Here is a 22,232-nt window from a genome sequence, read left to right on the forward strand (position 1 = left end):
CAGCAACGTCTGGAAATTGAGGTTCAGGATGTCCTTCCAGTTCCAATGGATCGATTCCAGCCTCCTTCATTTCCGGGTTTCTAGTCTGGGTTGACCTTTCCACGCACTCACTGGATCTTCGCATATCCTTGGCTGCGCTCAGCTGATCTTGCATCCAGGATTTAAGATTGTCAAACTGGGAATTTAATTGTTGTGACAACGTCTCGGTGGCATGAGAAATTTCGTGGCTGACGTGACCTTTTATTCTATCTTCCATCTTGTGGATTTGCTCTTCAACCACAGTTGACATGGATGTCTTCAATTGAATCTCTCGATATAGCTCCCTTTCAGCTTGCTCGAATTGTTGATGCCAGTCTCTATACTTCTGGGAGTTGATGTTACCTAATTCTCGCTTCATTCTCAATGCCTGTCTCTTGTTATGTCCTTTATACCTCTGGTCAATGATAGCCGACTTTAAATTCAAAGGGTCGGTGTTATACACTTGTGCAGCATGATAAACACGGGAACTGCCTAGATCCATATCATTTAGACAAGCACTTAATAAGAGTTAAAGAGGATCGTGACCAACTTGTCCAACTTTCTGAGAAAGAATGACAACAATGGGATGCGTCGCGGCTTAATACAGTAGAAGCTCAATAGCTTTCTTTTTATCAAATATACTTTGAATCCTGTCTTCCTCTTTTTCGTTCCATATGCTCACTAAATAAACCAAATTTGCCCTTATACATATTTTTTTTCAAATGATCCTTCTCCCATGCCTTGCGTTGAAGTTTAATACATTGTTGTTTAGCATCTTTATAAATAAAGTAGAAGCTCTGGAATTTCGTGATCTTGTACACAAATGAAGTTCTTTCTATATCAATGTCTCGACAACAATCGGGAACATTAAGTCTTGAACTCGAAGTAAGATTTTTACTTGTGCTACGCAAATGCTTCATTTCCATTTCGAAACGAAATAGCTCTGTGCTTTTCTACTACTATGAAAGTTCAATGGTCTTGCACAATGAATCTCAACTTTAAACAATTGTCTTGTCCTTGTACACTACACAATCGAGCCACACGTTTAGGATACCACTATTGATATCGAGCCCCACGTTGTGGATGCCATTTGTAAGGTTCCGCACCGCCGATCCGTGCCGTGCCGTCGTGATCACCCACTACCACTCTGCCTCCAATTCCAGGGGGAGTTCTTCCTTCAATCATGGCTTTTAAAGCTTCAAACATATTTAATGGATCAGAGGTAATAGTTGTAGACAATGATTCACATTCTTTACAAACGAAATCGGTAGCTTCGTGGCTTTCAGATCGAACATCTAAGCCACAACATTCATAATGTAGAAACTTTGTACATTTCTTGCACACAAATGTGGTCCCGAACCATATCAAAGTTTTCATCAGTCTGGTTGCTTTTTAATATATTTGTGTTGCTTAACCTTTTGCCGCCCAAGGCCTTTTTCACATGTAAGCCTCTCTGTCCTGAGCCGATTTTGAGCAAAATGCAGAGTTTCAATTAAATGAGTGTAGATCGGAGGCTAATTGCCCTAGAGAGATGAGTGATATACTGTTGTACGCGGAATGAACCAGAGATTCAGACTATATGAAATTTTTGCAAATTCGGCGTATATGTGGCGGTGGGGAGGGGGCTAACTCTCAAAATTCCAAAATTTCGGGAAAAACATTTTTGTTCCCCCACCCTCCCCTCAAGCAAAAAGTACATGACAGTGTCGACATGCACATGGAAATGATCGCTAACATGTAAGGAACACAAAAATATTTGCATTATTATCATATGACCAATGTAACTTGAGTTATACCCCCAAAAGGAATTGTCGGCATGCCACTGATAAACAAGCTTCCTTCGAATGCACTTAGCAGGAGGGAGTGAAAAGCATTGCTTTAGAACAACAAACTTCTTTTGTCGGCAAAAATTTGACGTTGAAAAGAGCCGCAAAAGAGAAGTACCTTTTCCCGCCTTTTCCCCTCCATTTTCATGAAGACAAGAAAAATGCAAGAAACCATTTCTGTTAAATACATGTGTTAGGAACAATATAAAAAAATAAAATCGAAATTCTAGCCAAAAATAGAAAAGTTGTAACGTAAAAACTACGACCTTGACACAGCATCTCGATCGAGACGCTTGGGCGGCAAAAGGTTAATGGGTGATTGAAATGATGTATCTTGCTTATAATAATAGTAACCCATGGTACAACAGCCCTTGAGGGCCAAGGCCTCCCTATCGACTGCTGGCCTCACTCCTACATGCCTCATCACAGGTGAGATATCATCCAATCAGTTATGAGGTCAGCTCTACGAACCCCCAGTTGTTGTAGGTTTCCATAACCGGGTTACGCTACTCATTCATAGCTCCCCAATTTCCTCACGATGGTGTGTGGCCACCGGCTCCATACACTGGCCGAAATCTCAGGAGAAAGGTTACGCTCCTCCCCAGGAGACTTGAACCAGAATGTGTCCCATAGCTAAAGCCCAAAGCCTCACTTGTTCAAGAAGTACATTATTTAAATGTTAATATTGAGGCAACTAAATGTATTGCATTTACAAGTGCCTCAAGAAGTTAAAAAAAAAAAAAAAAAAAAAAAAAAATAGGGTGCACACCTTATTTTGGTATAAATCTCCCAATCAGATGTAAACATTATTTATCCTAACATTATTTATCCTACATATGTGCAACTTGTTTAGCTCTTCTCATGGTGAACATGGAAAGCAAGAAAATACAAAAAAACATTTATTTGTACATTATAATCTGTGTATAAAAGTACGAATATCATTTAAAAAACTGCTGCAAAAGTACAAGGCTAGTTCTGCCACTAACTAAGGAAAGATTTTTCCCAATATCCTTCCATAATTTAAGGATGCATTATAGTTGATTGAGAGGTTGATTTGTTTTATTTTACTAAACTTTTCTGCCACTTTTAGCTCATGGCATAGATAATGATATGATGAAATTGATGAAGGGGCAATCACAAAGAATGCTCATGTTGGGATTGGAACCCTGGACCGAGTCGTCGTAGCACATTGTGCTAACCACTCTGGCAAGGAGGTGAAACAGGATAGTCGAGTAAATGAAGTATATAGTGCATTGTCAAGTACAAATATTAACAGTGCCTTCCAGAGGACTTAGTGGTTATAACTGTTGGTTTATAAGCTATAATTTCTGTTTGATTAGTGACTTGAGATACTATACAAAACTATAGGACCTTTTCTTATTTGCCTCTATTCATACAGTGTAGTGGCACTTTGACATGCAGATTGTCAAAGTATAGGCTAGTCACTGAAAAACTTAAAATGTAACAATATGTAAAATCCAGAAAATATTTACAGTATATTCCATTGGAACTAAGAAAGTTAAATGTATTATGTAGAAGAAATGTAAAATCATGCTTCTACACTATCTTAAAACACAACAACATATATTGCACCTTGTCATATGAGAACCAGAGGAACGTAACTAAAAAGATGTAGTTTTCAGTTTTGTTAAACCCTCCGTAACCTGCGCAACAGCACTGGGTGCTGCCTTTTTTAAAAATTTGGATTATTTTCTTTACCAGCCCAATAATGGTTAGGAAAGCATTAGGTAACTTATCTTCACTATTCCCCCGAAAACATAAGAGGCGTTGGCACCTTTTGGTTCCTTATATTTGAGTCAGTATGTCTTTTCTTATGCATTCCTCATACGAGTACGAGAAACAAATTGAGATTTTAATATTTTAAAAATATTTTGTAAGTTTCTTCGATATGTTTTTTCTATATTTGATTGTTTTTTTTTGCGAGTCAGTAATATTTTGACAGAGAGTTTTAGAACAAATGGTTCCTTTCTATGCCCATTTAAGTTGTACGATTTCAATTCGATTTGAAAACACGTTGAAAATTTTTGAAAATATAATTTGAAATGTTTGAAAAATACGTTGAACATTTTTGGAAAATGCTTTGATAATTTTGTGAATGGCATGTTAATTTTTCATTATATGGCAAAGTTTTAATTACTTTTAGAAAAATGTTTTGGTGCATTTGCTTCAGGAGTCTAAGCTTGTAATTCTATGAGACTTGTTCATTTTTTAATAGGTGATAAAAATGTCCGAAATTGACATGCTTGCGTTCATGTATATTTCGCCTGATTTCCAGTAAGTGCTAGTGTAATTGAACCTCGATTTGCATCAATAATTGACGTAAATATTGGTTTTGATGAGGCTGCATTGAGTGCTGCACGCGGGACATTTGTGCGGATGGTGGAGGGTTAACATATCTTCTCTGAATTGGAGTGAGGGTTGATATATCTCTAGAGGCATATATTTTTGGTAAATAAGAAAGCAACATTTCGATACAAAAACAGCCAGTTTCAGGCCCAAAAGTGGTAAATGAAATAAAATTTTGGTGTTATAGCAGTGAAAAATGAGATCAAAAGCAGTATATAGAATGACATTTTTGTGTTAAAATTGAGATTATAGTATTAAATTTGATTTAAAAACTTCACTTATTACACAATATAAACATAACCCTTCTAATAGCACATTTATGTGGTTACCAGAGAATTAATCAATTTTTCCATGTATTGCATAACTCACAGGATAATTCAAACTTCAGAAAGTGTCGCTTCAGTAAATAAACTCTAAATTTTGTGTTGAGTCTATTTCGCATCATTTCGTGACAAAACAGGGTAGGAAAATTCCCCTTCCACCTTTCAGAAACATGAAAAATTAACATTACAATGCGTTATTTCGCATTTCGTGTTTTTGTCAAAAATGGAATGTGCATGCCTCTACGTATCTTCAATTTTGTTCCTAAGAATACCTAATTTCCTCTCTCCTGTAAATTTGATAAACTGGAAATACGTCCCTTTGGTTCTCGCACAACAAAATCTAAATTTTTGTTGTCAGTATTTATGATATAGCACATAACAATTTTTGTTTTAACTAATGAAGAAACCTGGATTCAACTTATGGGTGAAGCAGGGATGTTTCTTTTTGTCTCTTTTATCTGTTCCATATTATTTTTTTTATAATTTCCATTGTAGGTGAAGATTGCAGTCAGGTAGCAGATTTAGGATACTGGGAGGTTATTCGTCCATCGTCATTTGTTCCAGAAGGTTCCAGTTCACATGGTGCTGTTATATGGGGAGATACTCTCTGGATAGTAGGTGGTGAATCGTACAATAGAGCCGTCATGTTGTATAAATATGATTTCAATGGTAAGTGTCTCCAAAATTATAACTTCAGAAGATAATATTTCTATAAATCTGTAGTCCATATAAAACATATCTCACACCACCTGCTGACTTTTCCACAAAGGTAATATTAGCTGTTTTGGCATGTATCATCACTTTCTCCAGCTTTCACCACATTATGTGGCTTCTTCAGGAGGATGGATAAGATTTAGTTTAAAACGTGAAAAAAGGTAGATTGTAAAGAGGTTAAAAAGGTAGAAATTGAAATCTAAGTAGCAGTTGCTGTGTCACAATGTGCAACTTTCCATATCTAGCTGGCAACAAAGTTGAAAAAAACTTAAAACATAGGAAAATGTAAAATTTTATACAAACTTGCCTTGTTAGGCAGCATGAAGATTGAATGAATAATTTTAAGAATACAAATTCTGGAATAGAAAATTGAGGTTGCACTGTATTTTTAGATTCACACATAAATGCACATACGAGATAATTCATAATGCTAAACTTTGCTTTTACTACACATAGAAATAGCAAAGATTTTCTATTTTCTCAATATTGGTTTCAGCTTGACCCTCTATGTTACAGCCTGAAAATGTTCATCATTTTCTCATATATATTGATTTTTGTTTATTTTTTAACATATTACACAAGCTTAAGTTTTCATAAGTGCATCATCTGGTAGCTAATTCTATTATGTAGTCAGGTAAGTTAGGCACCCATTAACATTAAAATAATAATAATGATGATAAAGTTCCCAATAGGTTGGTGATATTTCTCAAGCATATCATTCGCTTATTCAGTAGAGCATTTTGCATTGAGGTAAATTGAGCACAGAAAAGTTAACATCATACAGTGATTCTTGAATATGTGTATTTTACGTGGTTGCCAACTGTCAAATATGTGCATTTCTATAATGTAGAGAAAAAATGAGTGGTAGGATCTGGCAATATAGCACACTTTATATCTGTGATGTATTAATCCCTTTACCATCTTTAACATCTTTCAATGTAACATCTAAGTGTTCTACCTACTCATGACTTTAATTTCATCTCATTTGAACATGTAAGGAAAATATTTGTGAAACATCACTGGTTCTTGAATGCATTTATTGTAAGTTTTGTGTATTATTTTAAAAGTAACAGAAAATTTCACTTGGATGTTTCTGTTATCAAGTTTTCTTCTTTTAGTTATTGAATGTTGATTTCTCCTTGCTCTTTTTCTTGCAGGCAATGTATGGGAAACACCACGTATTCCTGGTCCCCTTCCTAGATATGGACATTCCACTGTGGTTTACGGGGTGAGTTTTATGGCTTTGACCTGTGCAATGATGTGGTTTAAGATGTGCAGTTTCTTTCATAGTGTAGGTGGTGTGTTTGTTTGAATACTTTGAAACTTGAACTGTATTTCGAACTCCTCTCCTCTTTAAAGTGTTGCATTTTGATCATTTCATTGACTATTTTTATGGTTCCTAGGGATTTTTTGAAAGCAGGATGTTTAAAAGGTAGGGGTCGGCTGAAGAGGATCAGCTGGAATTTAATTGATGATACTGATCAATACTTTTCCAGAGTTTGTGTTTTGCGGAGTTCACAAAAATGCTATGAGACATTTTCGTGGAGTCTTTAATTTTCCTGGAAATTATGCAGAAAATAATAATAATAATACGAGGGCTGCTGGAAAAGTTTCTGCAATCAATATGAAAAAAGACATGTGAAATTCTGGGAATGGCTTTATTGTTTTTCAAAGTATTCACCGTTAAGATCGATGCACTTTTGCATACGCTCAAACCAATTTTGAAAGCATTTTTTCCACTCTGAAGCTGATACCTCATAAACCACTGTTCGGAATGTGTCAACAGCTGCTTCAGGTGACACAAATCGCTCACAACGTATCTTATTTTTCAAGTGTGGGAACAAAAGATGTCGTTAGGTGATAAATCAGGTGACTACGGACAAAGAGTCATTAATTATAAATTTTTACTGGACAAAAAATCAACAGTTTGGCGTGGTGAGTGGGAACTGGCGTTGTCATGGTGAAGAATAATGCGACGAATTGGGTTTGTTTTACGCAGTTCATTGGTAACCTCTGGCAAACAAATTGTTGTATACCACTTTTGATCTTCTAAAGCTATTGTTGCCACATGTCCGGTATAACCAAAGAAACAAGGAATCATTTGCTTGGCATTTCGGATTCGTATGAATAGATCCAATTTTTGTACCCTGTAACGATGTAGTACACCAAATTTGACTTGCCTTGGTTGAATTTTTTGAGCGTTTCTTTGCACGAGTCTGTTTTTGAGCTTTGGTCAAGTTGTGTGGTATCCAACGGCTTGAAAGTTTCCGTACGTTCAGATGACCATGCAAAATCGTATGTATTGCTTTCATGTCAATGTTCAAGGATGCCTGAATCTCACGGTATGTCACATGTCGATCTCTCTCAATCATTTCACGCAGAGCATCAACATTACTGGCAACAACAGACGTGGATGGATGACCTTCACGATATTCATCACTGAGAAATGTGCGACCACGCTGGAATTCGGAAAACCAATTGCACATGTCCTATTGGATGGTGCTTCATCCCCAAAAGCCAAATGAAGTCGCTCAATGCATTGTTTCGGTGTTAAACTACATTTGAAATAAAAAATCATTGCCCGAAAGTGTTCACGAGAAATTTTCATTTCTCACACAAAACTACTACTTCAAACTGCTGGGAAAAATAAGCAAATAGGCTTAAACAAACAATCAAAGATAATTTAAACATAAAAAAGGCCTATTCTTTAGATTTTTATAATAGCGGAACATGAGCGTCACTGTTGGTGGTAGTGTGCATAAACTTTTCCAGCAGTCATCGTAATAATATACTGTGGCTCGACAGCCCTTGGAGGGCCTTGCCCTATCTCCCGACTGCCAGTCTCCCTCCCACAATCCTACCTACAGGTGTGGAGTTCTTCAACCTGTAATAGGGTGACGTGGTGCAGCACATCGAACCCTCATCCATTATAGGAGATTTCTGAGACCGTGTTATTCTACTCACTCGTAGCTCCCCAATTTCCTCACAATGGTGGGTTGCACAGGCCGAAAACTCAGAGACCGAACCCAGGCATACTTGAACCCATGCTGTCGTGCATTCGGAGTCCAAAACACAGTGCCTTAGACTGCACGGCTACGTAGGAGGTCTTATACAGAATGTATAACAAGATTTTTGTAACAAGATAGTGAGGAGGAATATATTTTGTGATCAAATTATTATCTCATGCTAACTATGAATATTTTAAAAGAAAAAAACTGTTGGATTGATGTGGTATGGTTCCAATGGAAAAATTATATCTTAAAATCTATAAATATTTGAACTACTTTGAGCAATTACAATTTTTGAGTGTCTAGGAATCCGTAAAAGCATTGGCAGTGGTATTGCTGCCAGTTAAAAGTGGTATCAGCTCAGCTCTAGTTAAAAGTAGTGGTGTCTCAAGGTGTCCGTCCCATGTTTGCTTCGTTGTTAACTGTACATTTTACATTTTTAGACTTACTTTAAACTATCAGGGTGTAAAGGGTGGCACTTTCTTAGGACATCCAAATGTTAACCTCCCTTCTGTAGTGCAATTATTAGTGTTTTCCATCGCACAACACCTTTCACATGGTACACCCTGGACTGTATTTTGCAGACTAACGAGGCTCTGGCATTTGCACTCATGGCCAGTATTATCCTTTATGGTACTTGTTGCGTTCTGTCCATGTGTGTTTGTGATTGTCCCTTCATCTTCATCATCTTATCACCATTCGTCCCCATTTTTGCAATTAGCCAAAAGTGGCAGAAACATAAAATCAAATCAACCAATCAATTAAACTACAGACCAAGTGTATTAACCTAACCGTGAATTACATGAGCTGAAAATAAGCATTGAGCATAATTATTTTGTTGTGCTTAATTTGAATTAATATTCACTGCATACATGAATGGCAGTACTTCTGCGTGTTATCAGCTACAAGAATTCTAATAACATGTTATTGTCAATGCCATCATGTATAAAAATAAATAAAATAATATTTGCATGCTCCACACTTCAGAAACTTGATAAGAATAACACAATATAAATTTATGACATATTCCTTCACGTTTGTGTTTCATTATGTCTTTAAAGATGAAACTTTCTGCTGAGCTTTCAAGAATCTCTCTCTAACATTTAAGAAGTCAGTAAATAAAGATTGATATTGATACTCTTGTAGCCAACAGTCCGACATAAGAGTCCTATGACATCCTGCATTTCATGTCATCAGTCATAATCATTGTCATTATTTACCTTGAAAGGTAGAAAATATAATTTAATATAAACATACCTTGGATTTTTAACTGCACATACATGGGGTATGTAATGTTTTCAGGTAATTTAAGAAATTATAATACTCGTTGATAAATTTTTATTTTATAATTTCAGGATAAAATTTACATGTATGGTGGTGTTCTTCGTGATAACATTGTAACAAATGAATTGTGGGCGTTCGATATAGGTACAACTACAGCCAAATGGGAAAACATAACAGTGCAGACTGAATACTGCAACATTACACTGTGTGGTAAGTTGGAGAACATTTGTTACATTAAGGACATTGTGAATAGATTAATGGTATTGTATTTTCATGAAGCAAGTTCATCATCATAATTTGGCTTGAAATTAGAGTCAATTAAATGCATGTGGGACATTGCAAGGAAAAATTATTTTGAAATATAAATTTAAATTGATTTAATGAGTTTTTTTTCTTGGTAAAGTTTCAGTACATGTAACTCAAGTCTATCTACCAGTCTGGAAAAGTCAGGAAATTTACTTTTTCTGGAAAAGTCATTGAAACGTCAGGGAAATTTACTACAATTCTGAAAAAAATACTGTTTTCATAGTAGTGCACTAAAAGCAGGTTTTTGAAGAAAGAAAAAGGAACAGACAAGAAATTTAAAATTTGTTTTGACAAAATATATTTCAATTTGATGTATTACCTGTAGTTACAGTAGAAATTGAACATTGAATACTCTAGGAAATGGTCATGTTTGAAACTATTTTCATGTAGAAATCTACTACAGTAAATGGCTATTGGAATTTTTTTGCAATTTTTTGGTTGTGTTTGGTAGATATTAGGATTGATACAGATACTCTTACTAAATGTTGCTATAATTATGTATTATTTATGCTACAATTCCCTATATGCCTTCATGGCATGGTGCAAAGCACAGGGGAGCACTTTACTTTTTTACTTTACAATTGTTATGATTTTTTTGTACAATATGTGCTAAGAATTACATAAAAGCACATGCCTTCTACCCCTTTCCAACAGTCAATTTCTATCAATTTCCCCTTCTTGTAATGACTTTTACATGTGAAGTGAAACTTGGTTAATTGAGATTCTATGTAAGAATGCAATTGGTTTTAACCTGGTGTTGGGGAATGGCGACCACGTCACGCATCCAGTAACCTTTCTCGTCTGACCAATGATACCATTCCTGCCAATTGATTTAAGGTAGGGTATGTATAAACATTCTGCATGACTTACACAGTCATGGACACTTCTGGGTACTAGAAGCTGTTTTGTTTTCTAATTTACTATTTTTATTTCCTATTTCAGGGCCACTTCGATCAGCTGGTCATTCTGCAACAATAGTATCCTCAAAGGCCAAAAAATCTGAAAGGATGGTTGTAATTTTTGGTCACTCTCCAATATATGGTTATCTCAATTACGTACAGGAGTATTATTTTGGTAAGATTTGTTTTTTCTGTAGTGAAATTGTTTCGTGTCCCTGTATTCATTCAGATATTGTTTTGTTTTTTTTTGCCTTGAAGCTGTATTATTTCTTTTTTATTGTGGAGATCTTAGCATTATGATGACAGTTCTTAAATATTCTTGTTTAAATATTTAGTGCTTCAGTTTGATGTATGAATAGGTGATATTTTCCTTACTTATGTAAAATGAGGTCTGTAAAATCGTGCACAGCATACAAATAGTTTTTTTTTAAAAAAAAGGTGACATTTCACTGGTTCCTCACTTCCATTATCAGGAAAGGACGTAGAGGAAGCAGAAGCAGATTGGCTGTTAGTGAAAGCATGCCTCACAGCTGATTTCCATGGCATGCCTCACAGCTGATTTCCATGAGCAGTTATTCCATGGATAACACTGGGGAACAGTGAAATTGCGGCACAGTGTTTGAGAGCTGATTTAGGGCAATTTCATGCTGCTGAATAATGATATAATAATATTTCCTGAATTGGCTCTAATTTATGACATAAATGCAACTAAACCAAAATGGCGGAAACCTAAAACATACATATAAATGAACTTCCAACAACAATTTAATATTTCTTTTTGTGATTACAATCATTATTATAAAAATAAATTTATATAGGCCTATGATCAAAATAATTAAGAAAGTATGTACACAATGAAGTAACAAACTATGTGAAACGTTTTCTATACGATTTCCTGCTGTATTGCTTTTGAGGACAATCCCTCTGTAAGCTCCCAACAGTAGTCGGCCATCACGTGGCGATCCCACCATCCCGGGTACCTTTCTTCCATTATCCTTATATCCTGATGGAACCTTTCTCCCCGTTCTTCACTAAAATCACCAACGTTCTCAGGGAATCTGTCAATGTGGCTATGTAGAAAATGTATCTTTACACACTCATATTAGCTCCCAATTTCTAAAAATTTTTCAACATATTTCCAACTATATCGGGGTACTTTTCTGCTCTGTGATTCCCCAAAAAGTTTTTGACGACGGACACAAAGCTCAGTCAGGCCTCAGATTCGATGTAAGACATGTATGTTGTAAAATTGGCATAATTTATGAGTGTACAAATTTGTGGTGGTCCGTCAAAGATTCCTGCCTTCAATTTTTCAGTACTTAGTCCTGGAAAAGTGTGGCATATATATTTGAAACAATCACCACTTGTAAAATCTCTCTCTCTTTCTCGGGGTTGCATCTAAGGCCTCAAACTGTTTTATCAACCCAAGTTTAATATGTAGTGGCGGAAGGATGATTTTGTCCCTATCTATCAGCGGTTCATGAATGATATTAGCTGTTCCCACTAATATTTTCCCTTGGGGGCCAAACTTTTATCGTCCAATGCTTTCCTCTAGCACGACTATCCCACAAACATAGGAAACAGGGATACTTCGTGTACCCACTTTGCTGTCCTAGTAAAAAAATCACCATCTTCAAATCCACACACACGAGCCACTTATGTTCAGCATATTCAATTTTCTTCTAAAACCATTTTTATGTTTTGGTATTCTTCCTTAAGGTTTGTTGAGTGTCCGATATATTGCCTAGCAATGCTTCATAAGTTGCCTAGCAACAATTTACAAATAAATAAATAAGTTTATTATGGGAATTTCAGCCCATTATCAAATTTTGATATTACCGAGAAAAGTGTAGAGTAATTTTACCTCCTATATTTTCCATGGTGTTTTTTTTTTTTATAACTGGAGTCAATTCAACTGAACCAATCATACAATTGGCAATAACAGCTGTTTTGTGTGCTGAAACTGTTATTAAACTTTAAGCCGCAAAATAAAATCTTGTTTTTGTTCCCCATTGTAATTCTAAATGTTGCCAGGGGTGTGTGCCTTCTCTCATGATACAAATTCAGTGTTGCCACTGGCATTTTTATCATACTGGAACAAGTGTCATGCCAGCAGATATTTTTACAGGCTGAAGTTGATTGATTGCTCCTCCTTAAATTATGCATCTGTCAGTGCCTATGTATATGTTGCATATTCTATGTTTTTTTTAAAAAAAAAATTATAGTGGATTTCATCAGTTTTGTCAAGAGGTACTTACACTACGGATGTTGGCCCATGTTCTTATTGGTCACATCATCTTTCCACAGCATAGTAAAGGAAAAGTTCTGACAGAATATAACTTTTCGGTGGCAATCATGAATCTCTGCATAGCCATACAAGAAATGCCATTTTTGGAGCTGTTGTGCATCGAAATGAGGCTTTAAGGAGCAAAACATTAGTAAGAAGAGTTGTTCAATCTTGATGTTCTCGACAGATTGTGCTACAGCGCAGAAGGAATAACTTGGCAGTGACGTCATCTCCCACCTTCACATCTCCTTCCAGAAGCGAAGGCTCATTTGCTAGAGCGAACGACAAGGTGACGTGCAAACCAATCAAAATCATTCCGAGAGGTGTGGTGCAAACCCCCACACTGTTACATTAGTCTAACAAACCGCAGCTACGAGCGAGAGATTGCTGGCTATTTTGTTTCTTTGTTAGTGAGTTTTTTTTTTGCTGGTTTTGTCATTGTTGAACAATGAGCAGTGGCGTAAAGAAAGGTAAGCCCTTGCACAACGATGCAAGAGAAATAGTTTTCAATGTGTATAAGTACTTCGTTTGCGATGAAAACAAAACCACAGCTGTTCACAGAACATTTGTGGCGACAGGCATCAGTGAAAGATCTGTGTGGAGAATTTTGAAGGAGAAAGACCGAAGTGTTGCGAGTGCTAGCGGGAAACCTTTTTCAATGCCGGGCAAAACCAACTGAATGCCCAGCAACGTGTCACAAATCTGGATTCTTTTGATGAAGCAGTCATGCGCCGAACAATCCATGATTTATACACGAAATACATTGTTGTCACCGTACATAAACTAATGTAGGAAATGCAAGAACATATTCATTTTAAGGGTTCGCGTTGATCATTGCATATGATCATAAGAAAATTAGGGTTCAGATTTAAAAAGCACAGAGTAAGCAGCAGGAAGCTACTCCTTCAACGAAACAGCATCATTGCGTTGCAGCGATCATTTTTGCGTGAAGTTAAAGAACTGCACAGAGAGCAACCACGCCGGTCTTTAATTTACATGGATGAAAGTTTCGTGAACACACACCACACTGTCCCCAAAGTTTGGCTGGATTCCAAGGATTCGGGGTGGGGTTAAAAGTGCCAACAGGAAAGGGTCCCAAGTTTATTATTGTGCATGCCGGTGGTGAAAGTGGATTTGTGGAGGGTTCGAAGTTGTGGGGACTATCATGGGGAGATGAACACTAAGAATTTTATGTTGTGATTCGAAGAACAGCTTCTTCCCAATCTGCCCCCAAACTCCGTTATTGTGTGTGACAATGCTCTGTACCACAAGAAGTTAGTGGAAAAAATCCCAACGTCAATCAGCAGGAAGGATGAAATGAAGTCGTGTCTGTCATCTCACAATATTCTGCATGCAGAATGTTTTCTGAAAGCCGAATTATATGAAATAATTAAAATAAACATCTAGCAGTGCTAACATTAAATTGAAGATTGGTAGTTTGCACTTCGATCTTTACTGCTCGTACTCTTACTCATGGCATGATTCCTTTCATATTAGTTGGCAACACTGACTTAGCAGGGAGTGACGTCACTGCCAGGTTATTCCTTCCCGGCTGTAGTTCTCGCATCCTCGTGCCTTCCATCAGATCCCTTCACTCCTACCATAGAACAATCATCATCCATAATACAGATATTTGTGTCAGGCATTTCCAAGTAAATAATAACAAATTGTGAAAGTTTTGAATTTGAATTTTTCTTTACTTTCTTTACTCTACATCATTGGGCTTATTTATTAGTAGAGACTGGATGTTATGCAGAATGCCTATTCTTTATTGTTACAGGTGTTATAAAAATGACTTAATGTAAGTTCATCTCAGGATATTATGAATTCGTACACAAAAGTTTATTTTGCCTATTTTTGTGTATGATGTCTATTTCCTGATTTTGAGAATTAACTTTGCATTGCACTTAAATAATTCAGATATATGTAGGCAATATTTTCTGAAAACATTTAAATTTCTCTGTGTTGTAAAAATCCTACTCCAGGTGGCACAGGTTGAACTGTACGGATTCTTTCTGATAATCGCAACTTTCAGAGGTTAAAAGACATGGAGGTAATTCTTAGAAATGAAAACAATGTTTCAACTCACATTGATCCAAGAACTGTAGCACTGTTTGAAAGTGCTCCAATAACACCAGTAGATGCAGAGAGACCCTTTTGGGTACTGAAAAATGTGACATCAGATAGAAGATAAAAGTGGAAAGTGTAAAATTTGAATCAGCATCATCTTGTCATATGAAATGAATGACTATTTCTTCATGACTGTTGTGTGTTGACAATGATTCTCTAATCAGAATGTCAAGCATGTAAGGATTATTTTCTTTGGGTTTGGTTCCATTATATGAAGTGTAAATACTCCCACATTGACTTACGTGTGTTCTAATTAAATACGAGTAGAACATGATTTAAAGACATATATTATATGGTTGTCTATTTTGTAGATTTTTAGTCCCTATTTTCTAGATTTTCAGAGCCTATTTTGAGTTTTTTTAGTGTAACGTCCAGTCTCTAGTTAGTAATATGAAATTTTCCTTTTATATTGTGTTCAGGTACAAGGGAATGGAACATTGTTCAAACTCGAGGCTACCCTGTCAAAGGTGGATATGGACACAGCAGTGCGTGGGATCCAATAACCCAGAAGATATATGTGTATGGTGGCCACGTATCAGAGAATCCCTCTACTACGCTTTTGAGCAGTGCTGTATATTCATATGATCCAAATTTAAGAATTTGGTGAGTATATATCGAATACATATTAATTTTGGGGGAAAGAGTGAACTCGGTAGGGAGGATCTGCAGAATGTTCATGTACTTAGTAAGAATTTTAGGAATATTCTTAAATCTTGAGTGTAAAATATTAATACTTCATTTTTATTACAGCAGTTGTTTATGAACCTCTGAAATGCAAGAAGGTAATATATAACACATACTATGTGTCAATAATTTCATACGGAGCACATACTTGGACATTGATAGAGAGAGACAAAAGAAATATGCAGGTAGTGAAGATGAATTTTTGAAGGAGTATATTGGGGAAGAGTAGAAGGGATAGAATAAGGAATGAGGAGATCCGACAGACAGTGGGGGTGGTGAAGCTTCGGGACAGGATAGATCAGGCATAGATGAGATGGTTGAGACACATGAAGAGGATGGGTGCAGAAAGACTACCAGTAAGAGCTTACAAGTAGTGGGAATAAGTACAAGGGGGAGACCAGGATGTCTGTAGAAAGAGCAGATAGCGGAGGGTGTTAGGAGAAGATGACTAGATTGGAACACCGTGGAGAGAGAGGAGTGGTGGAAGACCAGGAAAAAATGGAGAGGCTTGACTTCTATGCCGACCCAACCAGAGGCAGGAACCGGCAAAGGAGGATGATAATAATGAGTTGTTATTTCTGCCTTAAATTTTTGGCAAATTTCCCTTTATACTTGATACTTTATAGCCACTCTGTATAAGGCAGGAATTTTTGCAGTCTCATAGGCACATACAACCTTAGTGACAATGAAATTCGACCAGTCACAAATATAGGAGTGTGTTGTGAAAGAAGGAGAACACATGCATATGCTGAACATATTTTATTCAGCAGGCTACATGGAACAAAGGAAAACATAAATTTCCGCTGCAAGACAGCAATGTATGGTGTCCACACAAAATAAAACATTTTCGTCCATCTACACGTGACATTGAAGTTCGACCACTGTTAGAGGGGATCCTGTTTACCATGGTGTGACGCCGCCTCGTCGGCGAATAACTGTGGCAATGCATCGGGGCATGCTGCGGACGAGTCGTTCAAGGTATTCCACATCGATGCGGTGCCATTCCTCCTGCAGGCAGGCGATAAGAGCAGCCACTGTCGTGGGTCCCCTCTGTTGCACACGTCGCTTAAGAACACGCCACACATTCTCAATGGGCGAGAGGTCGGGACTCGATGGTGGCCATGACAGAGTTCGCACGTGATGGCGAGTCAACCATTCTCTTGTCAGCCGCTCTGTATGAGGCCTGGCATTGTCGTGTTGAAAGATGAGACGCCGCCTGTGGAACAGGTGCCTTCGCACTGTGGGAAGATGCCGCTCCAGTATGCGTGTTTAGGCGTGTGCATTCACAATGCCCTCACAGACGTGTAGTGGGCCAACCCCAGATGCCGTCATGCATCCCCATACCATCACTGACGCAGGTTTCTGTACCCGACGTGCATAACATTTTGCTTCATTCTATTCCTCCTTCCGACAAATGACTGTTTTCCGTATTTTCCCGTACACAACATTGAAAATGGATTCGTCCATCCACAAAACCCTGTTCCACTGCCGAAATGTCCATCCCCGGTACATTCGTGCCCACCGTAGTTGATTGCCTTTGTTCAACATGGAAAGGAAGGGTTTACGTTTCGCCTTGTACACTCGGTAACCGCATCGCTGTAGGTAACGGCGAATGGTTCTGGTTGACACTTCAATGTGAAAGTGTTCTCGAGTCCACAGTAGTAATTCAGCCACAGAAACATGATTGTTGGTCTGTATATAGAGCCTAAATATCCGTAGGTCATGCACGCTCAGCAGGCGTTTTCGACCGGGGGCCTTACCTGGCTCTGTAGTACCCGTATTTTGGTGCTGTTTGATGATGCAGTGGACGGTTGACTTGGGTAGGGTAAGTTCAGTTGGTGCCCTATTTCCCGTTCACTGAGTCCATCCCGTTGCAACTCCACCACTCTTCTCCTCACGGTGTTGTCAATAGGTTTGCCCCTGGCCATGGTGATGATGCACTGCGGTTTCTCGGTGCACAGCATGTGCTTATATACGGCGGACTCCCTTATCGTGTCCGTGACGTCATGCTTCCGTCGAATGCGCCACTATCTGGAATTTTCCGTATGGGTCTGGTGCCTGGTCAAAGTTCAATGTCACGTGTATAGTTCCCCGTTTTCGTTCTTTACGTGACCTTGTGTGCAACATGCTGGGATCACGATCCTTGCCTGCTCACACGTCTCCTTTTACACACATGCGTCACTTCTGTGGGTCACCCATTCCACTGCCTATGCCTCTGTGCATTTAATCACGTATTCCTTTCTGGTCGAACTTCATTGTCACCAAGGTTGTACATTAATTAAGGAGATGAATGAACCATTCAGGTTCTTAATTGAATACAAGGTTGCTGTAAAAGAAATAGACTCTTTTTATGTTTTATAGAAACTAAAGTGTTATTGAAATAGTCAAAATACATACCCCATGTTTTTTTTTTTGTTTTTTTTAAAGTATGAATTATAGGTATTTGGCATTAGTGTCAAACGTTTCATGCTCATACATTGCTCTCATCAACAGGGATTGTTTATTGAAGGCAAGAGTGAGATGAAATATGTGTGTATTAAGAGGTGTAGCTTAGGCTTTGTCTTGTGATTGGTTAGCTCTGGATCTTGGTGTTCTATTGGCAGATGTTGAGCTTTTACGGAGAAGTGAATTACATGCGAGGATGAGCTGGGTCCCCATGTCTCTGTAGAGATTAGTTTTTCTTGGGCAAGGGCTATAACTTCTTTTCTTTTTAAGTTTGTATGACTAGGTTACAGATGTTCTGTGTGTGAGCCTTTTGTGACATGACAGATGTGAATATGATAATCCAGTTCTCTCCACACACGCCAGAGGATGTCCTTGTCAACACTTGCAACAGCTGTTTTGATGCATTGGTTTAGATCATTTTCATACTTGCAGGAAGTGGAGGAACAAAAACTAACCCCACAAGAGAAAATCACAAGGCGTTGACAATTTCTTAGGGCTGTTTGTGTAGGAGTCATCAACATAATCAATTTTTTTCCCTCTGAGACATGTGGTCAAGAACTTTTTCCATTTCATAAACAGCCAATATTATTCAGTGAAGGATTATCATATTTTGTTCTAAGTTCCTCTGTGCGAGGGTAAGAGAGTTTGTTTTTGCTAATTATAGCGCACAGAAGCCATCTCTACCTAAGTAGCAGCCATTTTTCTTTCTGAAAAACAGGCACTCACATGATGCTGATGTTATGAACAACTCAGTTGTAAAACCTTTCATCCAACCATTTCGCTACTATGCACATTGTGTGTATCTGTTTATTTTGGTTCTATATAATGTTGAAAGTGTCTACGAAAGTCTCTCTTTTATAGCAACTCTGTAAATGCAATTTTATATCAGATTGGTACAATATCAGTTATTAATATTGGTAAATGTTATGCCAGAACTGTGGAAGTCCAATTTTATGTTCTTGGGTATTACGTTTTCTTGCATTTTAATTTTTTTTCAAATTAGTCACTGAAAAAATTAAAATTGATGTTCCACTGTAATGGCTGATATCCCTGAAATACATACACATACTCGTGATGTGTGTAACATTATATCAATATTTTCTCTGTTCTATGATAAAGCTAGGGCTTCCCCAATGGTGCAGTGGTAGCATCGTTGCCTTGTAATCAAGGGGTCCCGTGTTTGATACCCAGTGGAGGCACATAGTGGTTCAGATCCCACTTTAAACTGTAGGTCCAGTCCCGATTAGCCTTTCTGTGCATAAAGTGGACTAAAACAAAAACTGAAACTCTTATTATAAAGCTACGTTGCATGAAAAGAATGATAATATTGTGTAATATTGTTTCAGGTCATTGCTCACACCATCACCTTCAGCACGATTTCTCCATTCGGCAGTCATCACGCAAGGATTGATGCTTGTATTTGGCGGGAACACCCACAATGACACGGCTATTAGCCACGGTGCCAAATGCTACTCATCAGATTTTCTCGCTTACGATATTCTGTGTGATTCCTGGAGTACCGTGCCTGTTCCTGACATTATAGGAGCGGATCTTCCTCGCTACGGACACTCTGCTGCCATGTTTGAAGGATCAGTGTACATTTATGGTGGCTTCGATGGACAGATGCTTTCCGACTTGCTTAAATACACTCCGGGAAACTGTGAAAGTTTTTCGGAACAGACTTGTCTCAACAGGCATCCAGGTGTTAAGTGTGTGTGGAATAGTACGGTAGAAAAGTGTGAAGTTCTTACAAGTCATCGAAATAGAAATTACAATTGTGCTAATAAAATAAGAACAGCAGATTACTGTTCGAGATTTTTGAGTTGCGTAGCTTGTGTTCAGACATCGTACCAGTGTGTGTGGTGTGGGAAGACATGTAGTTATAAGAAGTGCGAAGATGTTACAAAAGTAAGTTTTTCATTATTTTTTACCATTTGTGATTTATTTTGCGTAGTGTTTACTTGTGCATTGTTTACGTATCTGTCACCCGTGACAGAGCTATTGCTTCAATTACAATAGGCATACATATAATAATTGAAGTACAATTACGATAGAACAATAATATACAAGAAGAGATAAAGAAGGAAGTTAAAATGAAACAAAACATGGAGCCACGAACTCTTAATGAGCTATGGTATTGAACAGGCATCACCATATATTAATATATTATACACGATCTAAGGCTCGGAAGTTGATGACAAAAAGAATCTAAAAATTGACCTTATAATTACGTATTAAGAAATGACTTAAAAATAATTTTCACCCTTAAAATGAAAGCTTGATTTTTCATAAATTACAAGAGACTAGTTGAATAATTTGATAAAATCCGTTGCTTCGTGGTTTAAACTATCGAAGCAAAGGCAGAAGATGCAATTAAGTGGTAATGTAGTTTTCTGTATTTTTACTTCAAGGTAACATAAAATACTCGGCAATTTTTTTCTATGCCAGTCATTCACCTTCTTTCAGAATGGTCTTGCACGATAAAGTAGTCGGTCAGCATCTGAAAATACAGTGTTGTTTCGTGTGCACGGAAATTACAGATTAAACCGATAATAATGGTCAAGAAGGGAAACTCAAAGTAAGCTTCATGAAAAGTATTTTAATTTTGCTGGATAAAAATTACATTCACCACAATTAATTCCACAAAATACATTGTCAAAGATTTAAGTTAAAAATAGTACTTTTGCATTGACCATATTTACGGTTAATGGCGTATTTGCAAAAAATACCATGTTAGTGCATGTAAATATGTAAGTTATGTTAGCAAATGCATTTAAAATTCAAGAAACAACTGGGAAGAAGGGAAAAAAATTAAAAAATGCAATAAATACAAAAAAAATACTGAAAATGACCAACCCCCCCCCCCAAAAAAAAAGAAATTGCTGGAAAATGCAAAAGAGAAACACTGTTTTCTGGTTCTAACTGAAGTGAAACGGACTACTATCAGGTTTAGCATTGTCTTTGAAGCCCAGAAACGAAAAGATTTGTCATCAACTTTGTAGCCCTAGTTATCAGCATCTCTTAAACATATGACCAAAGTTACAAAAATAACGTGACTTAGCAGAGAAATGCAACACATTCTAAAATAACAGTGTAAATTACTTCGATTCTATACACCCGTGCGATTCAGGTTTATGACAGGTTCGTAATTCTACTGTATCCTTGCAGTAGAGAGATTTTTTAGGGATGTGAGTCACTTGGTTCTTATATAATTTGCTTGGGTTCTGATGACTGCTTCATTGGTAACTGACTTGGAAATCCTGGAAAAGTCAGGGCAATCACCCAAGGATTGAAATAGTCATGGAATTGGAGATTTGAACACACTTCCAGCAATTTTTTTTCTCCAGCATGCTTCTTGTTTTTGCCCAAGTTCAGATTGTTAGTTTAGAATTATCATGGTGCACAGGCATTTTTACGTGGTTCGATTTCTATTTATGTCTTTTAGCCAGGGTTGTCATTCCCCCCCCCCCCCCACCTTCCCTAAGCCACGGTAGCTCAGTCATTAGGGTATCTGACTACCATGCGAGAGCCGGGTTCGATCCCTGGCTGGGGAGAACTGGGACTTTTTCAACCTGTTGAAGCAGCTCTTGTGCCCACTCAGCGTCATATAAAGTGGGTTCCTGGAGAAAACTCTGGGGGGTAAAGGCAGCCAGGGGCGTGGTTCTGATCACATCAGCCCCAGCTTGGCCGAGATCAAGAAAGTGTGGGGGCCCTAACCCCACACCCCTATACGCCTTCATGGCACGGTGAGCACTTTACTCTTTAATTTTGTTACTTTTATCCCCCCAAAGAAACCCAACCTTAAGTGATGCCCTAAAATTCTTGAAAGTCTCTTTTTCTTAATCTCCAAAAATGTAGTTTAGGCAGAGATTTGAAAGTGTCATCAGAATTTGGAATCTTCCTCAACATATGAAAAAAATCCATTTTTCATCCACAATCTT

General features: G+C 37.5%; 1 protein-coding gene across 1 annotated transcript in view; it reads left to right on the plus strand.

Moving 5' to 3' along the window:
• dsd (attractin-like protein dsd) overlaps nucleotides 1-22,232 on the plus strand; it is a 76,309-nt gene that overhangs the window by 23,557 nt on the left and 30,520 nt on the right. The window contains exons 5-10 of the mRNA XM_083126773.1: nucleotides 5,030-5,203; nucleotides 6,406-6,476; nucleotides 9,612-9,750; nucleotides 10,789-10,920; nucleotides 15,582-15,765; nucleotides 19,638-20,199. Of these exons, the coding sequence (XP_082982899.1) occupies nucleotides 5,030-5,203; nucleotides 6,406-6,476; nucleotides 9,612-9,750; nucleotides 10,789-10,920; nucleotides 15,582-15,765; nucleotides 19,638-20,199 (1,262 nt within the window). The remainder of the gene's footprint in view (nucleotides 1-5,029; nucleotides 5,204-6,405; nucleotides 6,477-9,611; nucleotides 9,751-10,788; nucleotides 10,921-15,581; nucleotides 15,766-19,637; nucleotides 20,200-22,232) is intronic.

Source organism: Lepisma saccharinum, chromosome 8, assembly GCF_977018435.1.
Source record: "Lepisma saccharinum chromosome 8, izLepSacc3.1, whole genome shotgun sequence".
NCBI lineage: Eukaryota > Metazoa > Arthropoda > Insecta > Zygentoma > Lepismatidae > Lepisma > Lepisma saccharinum.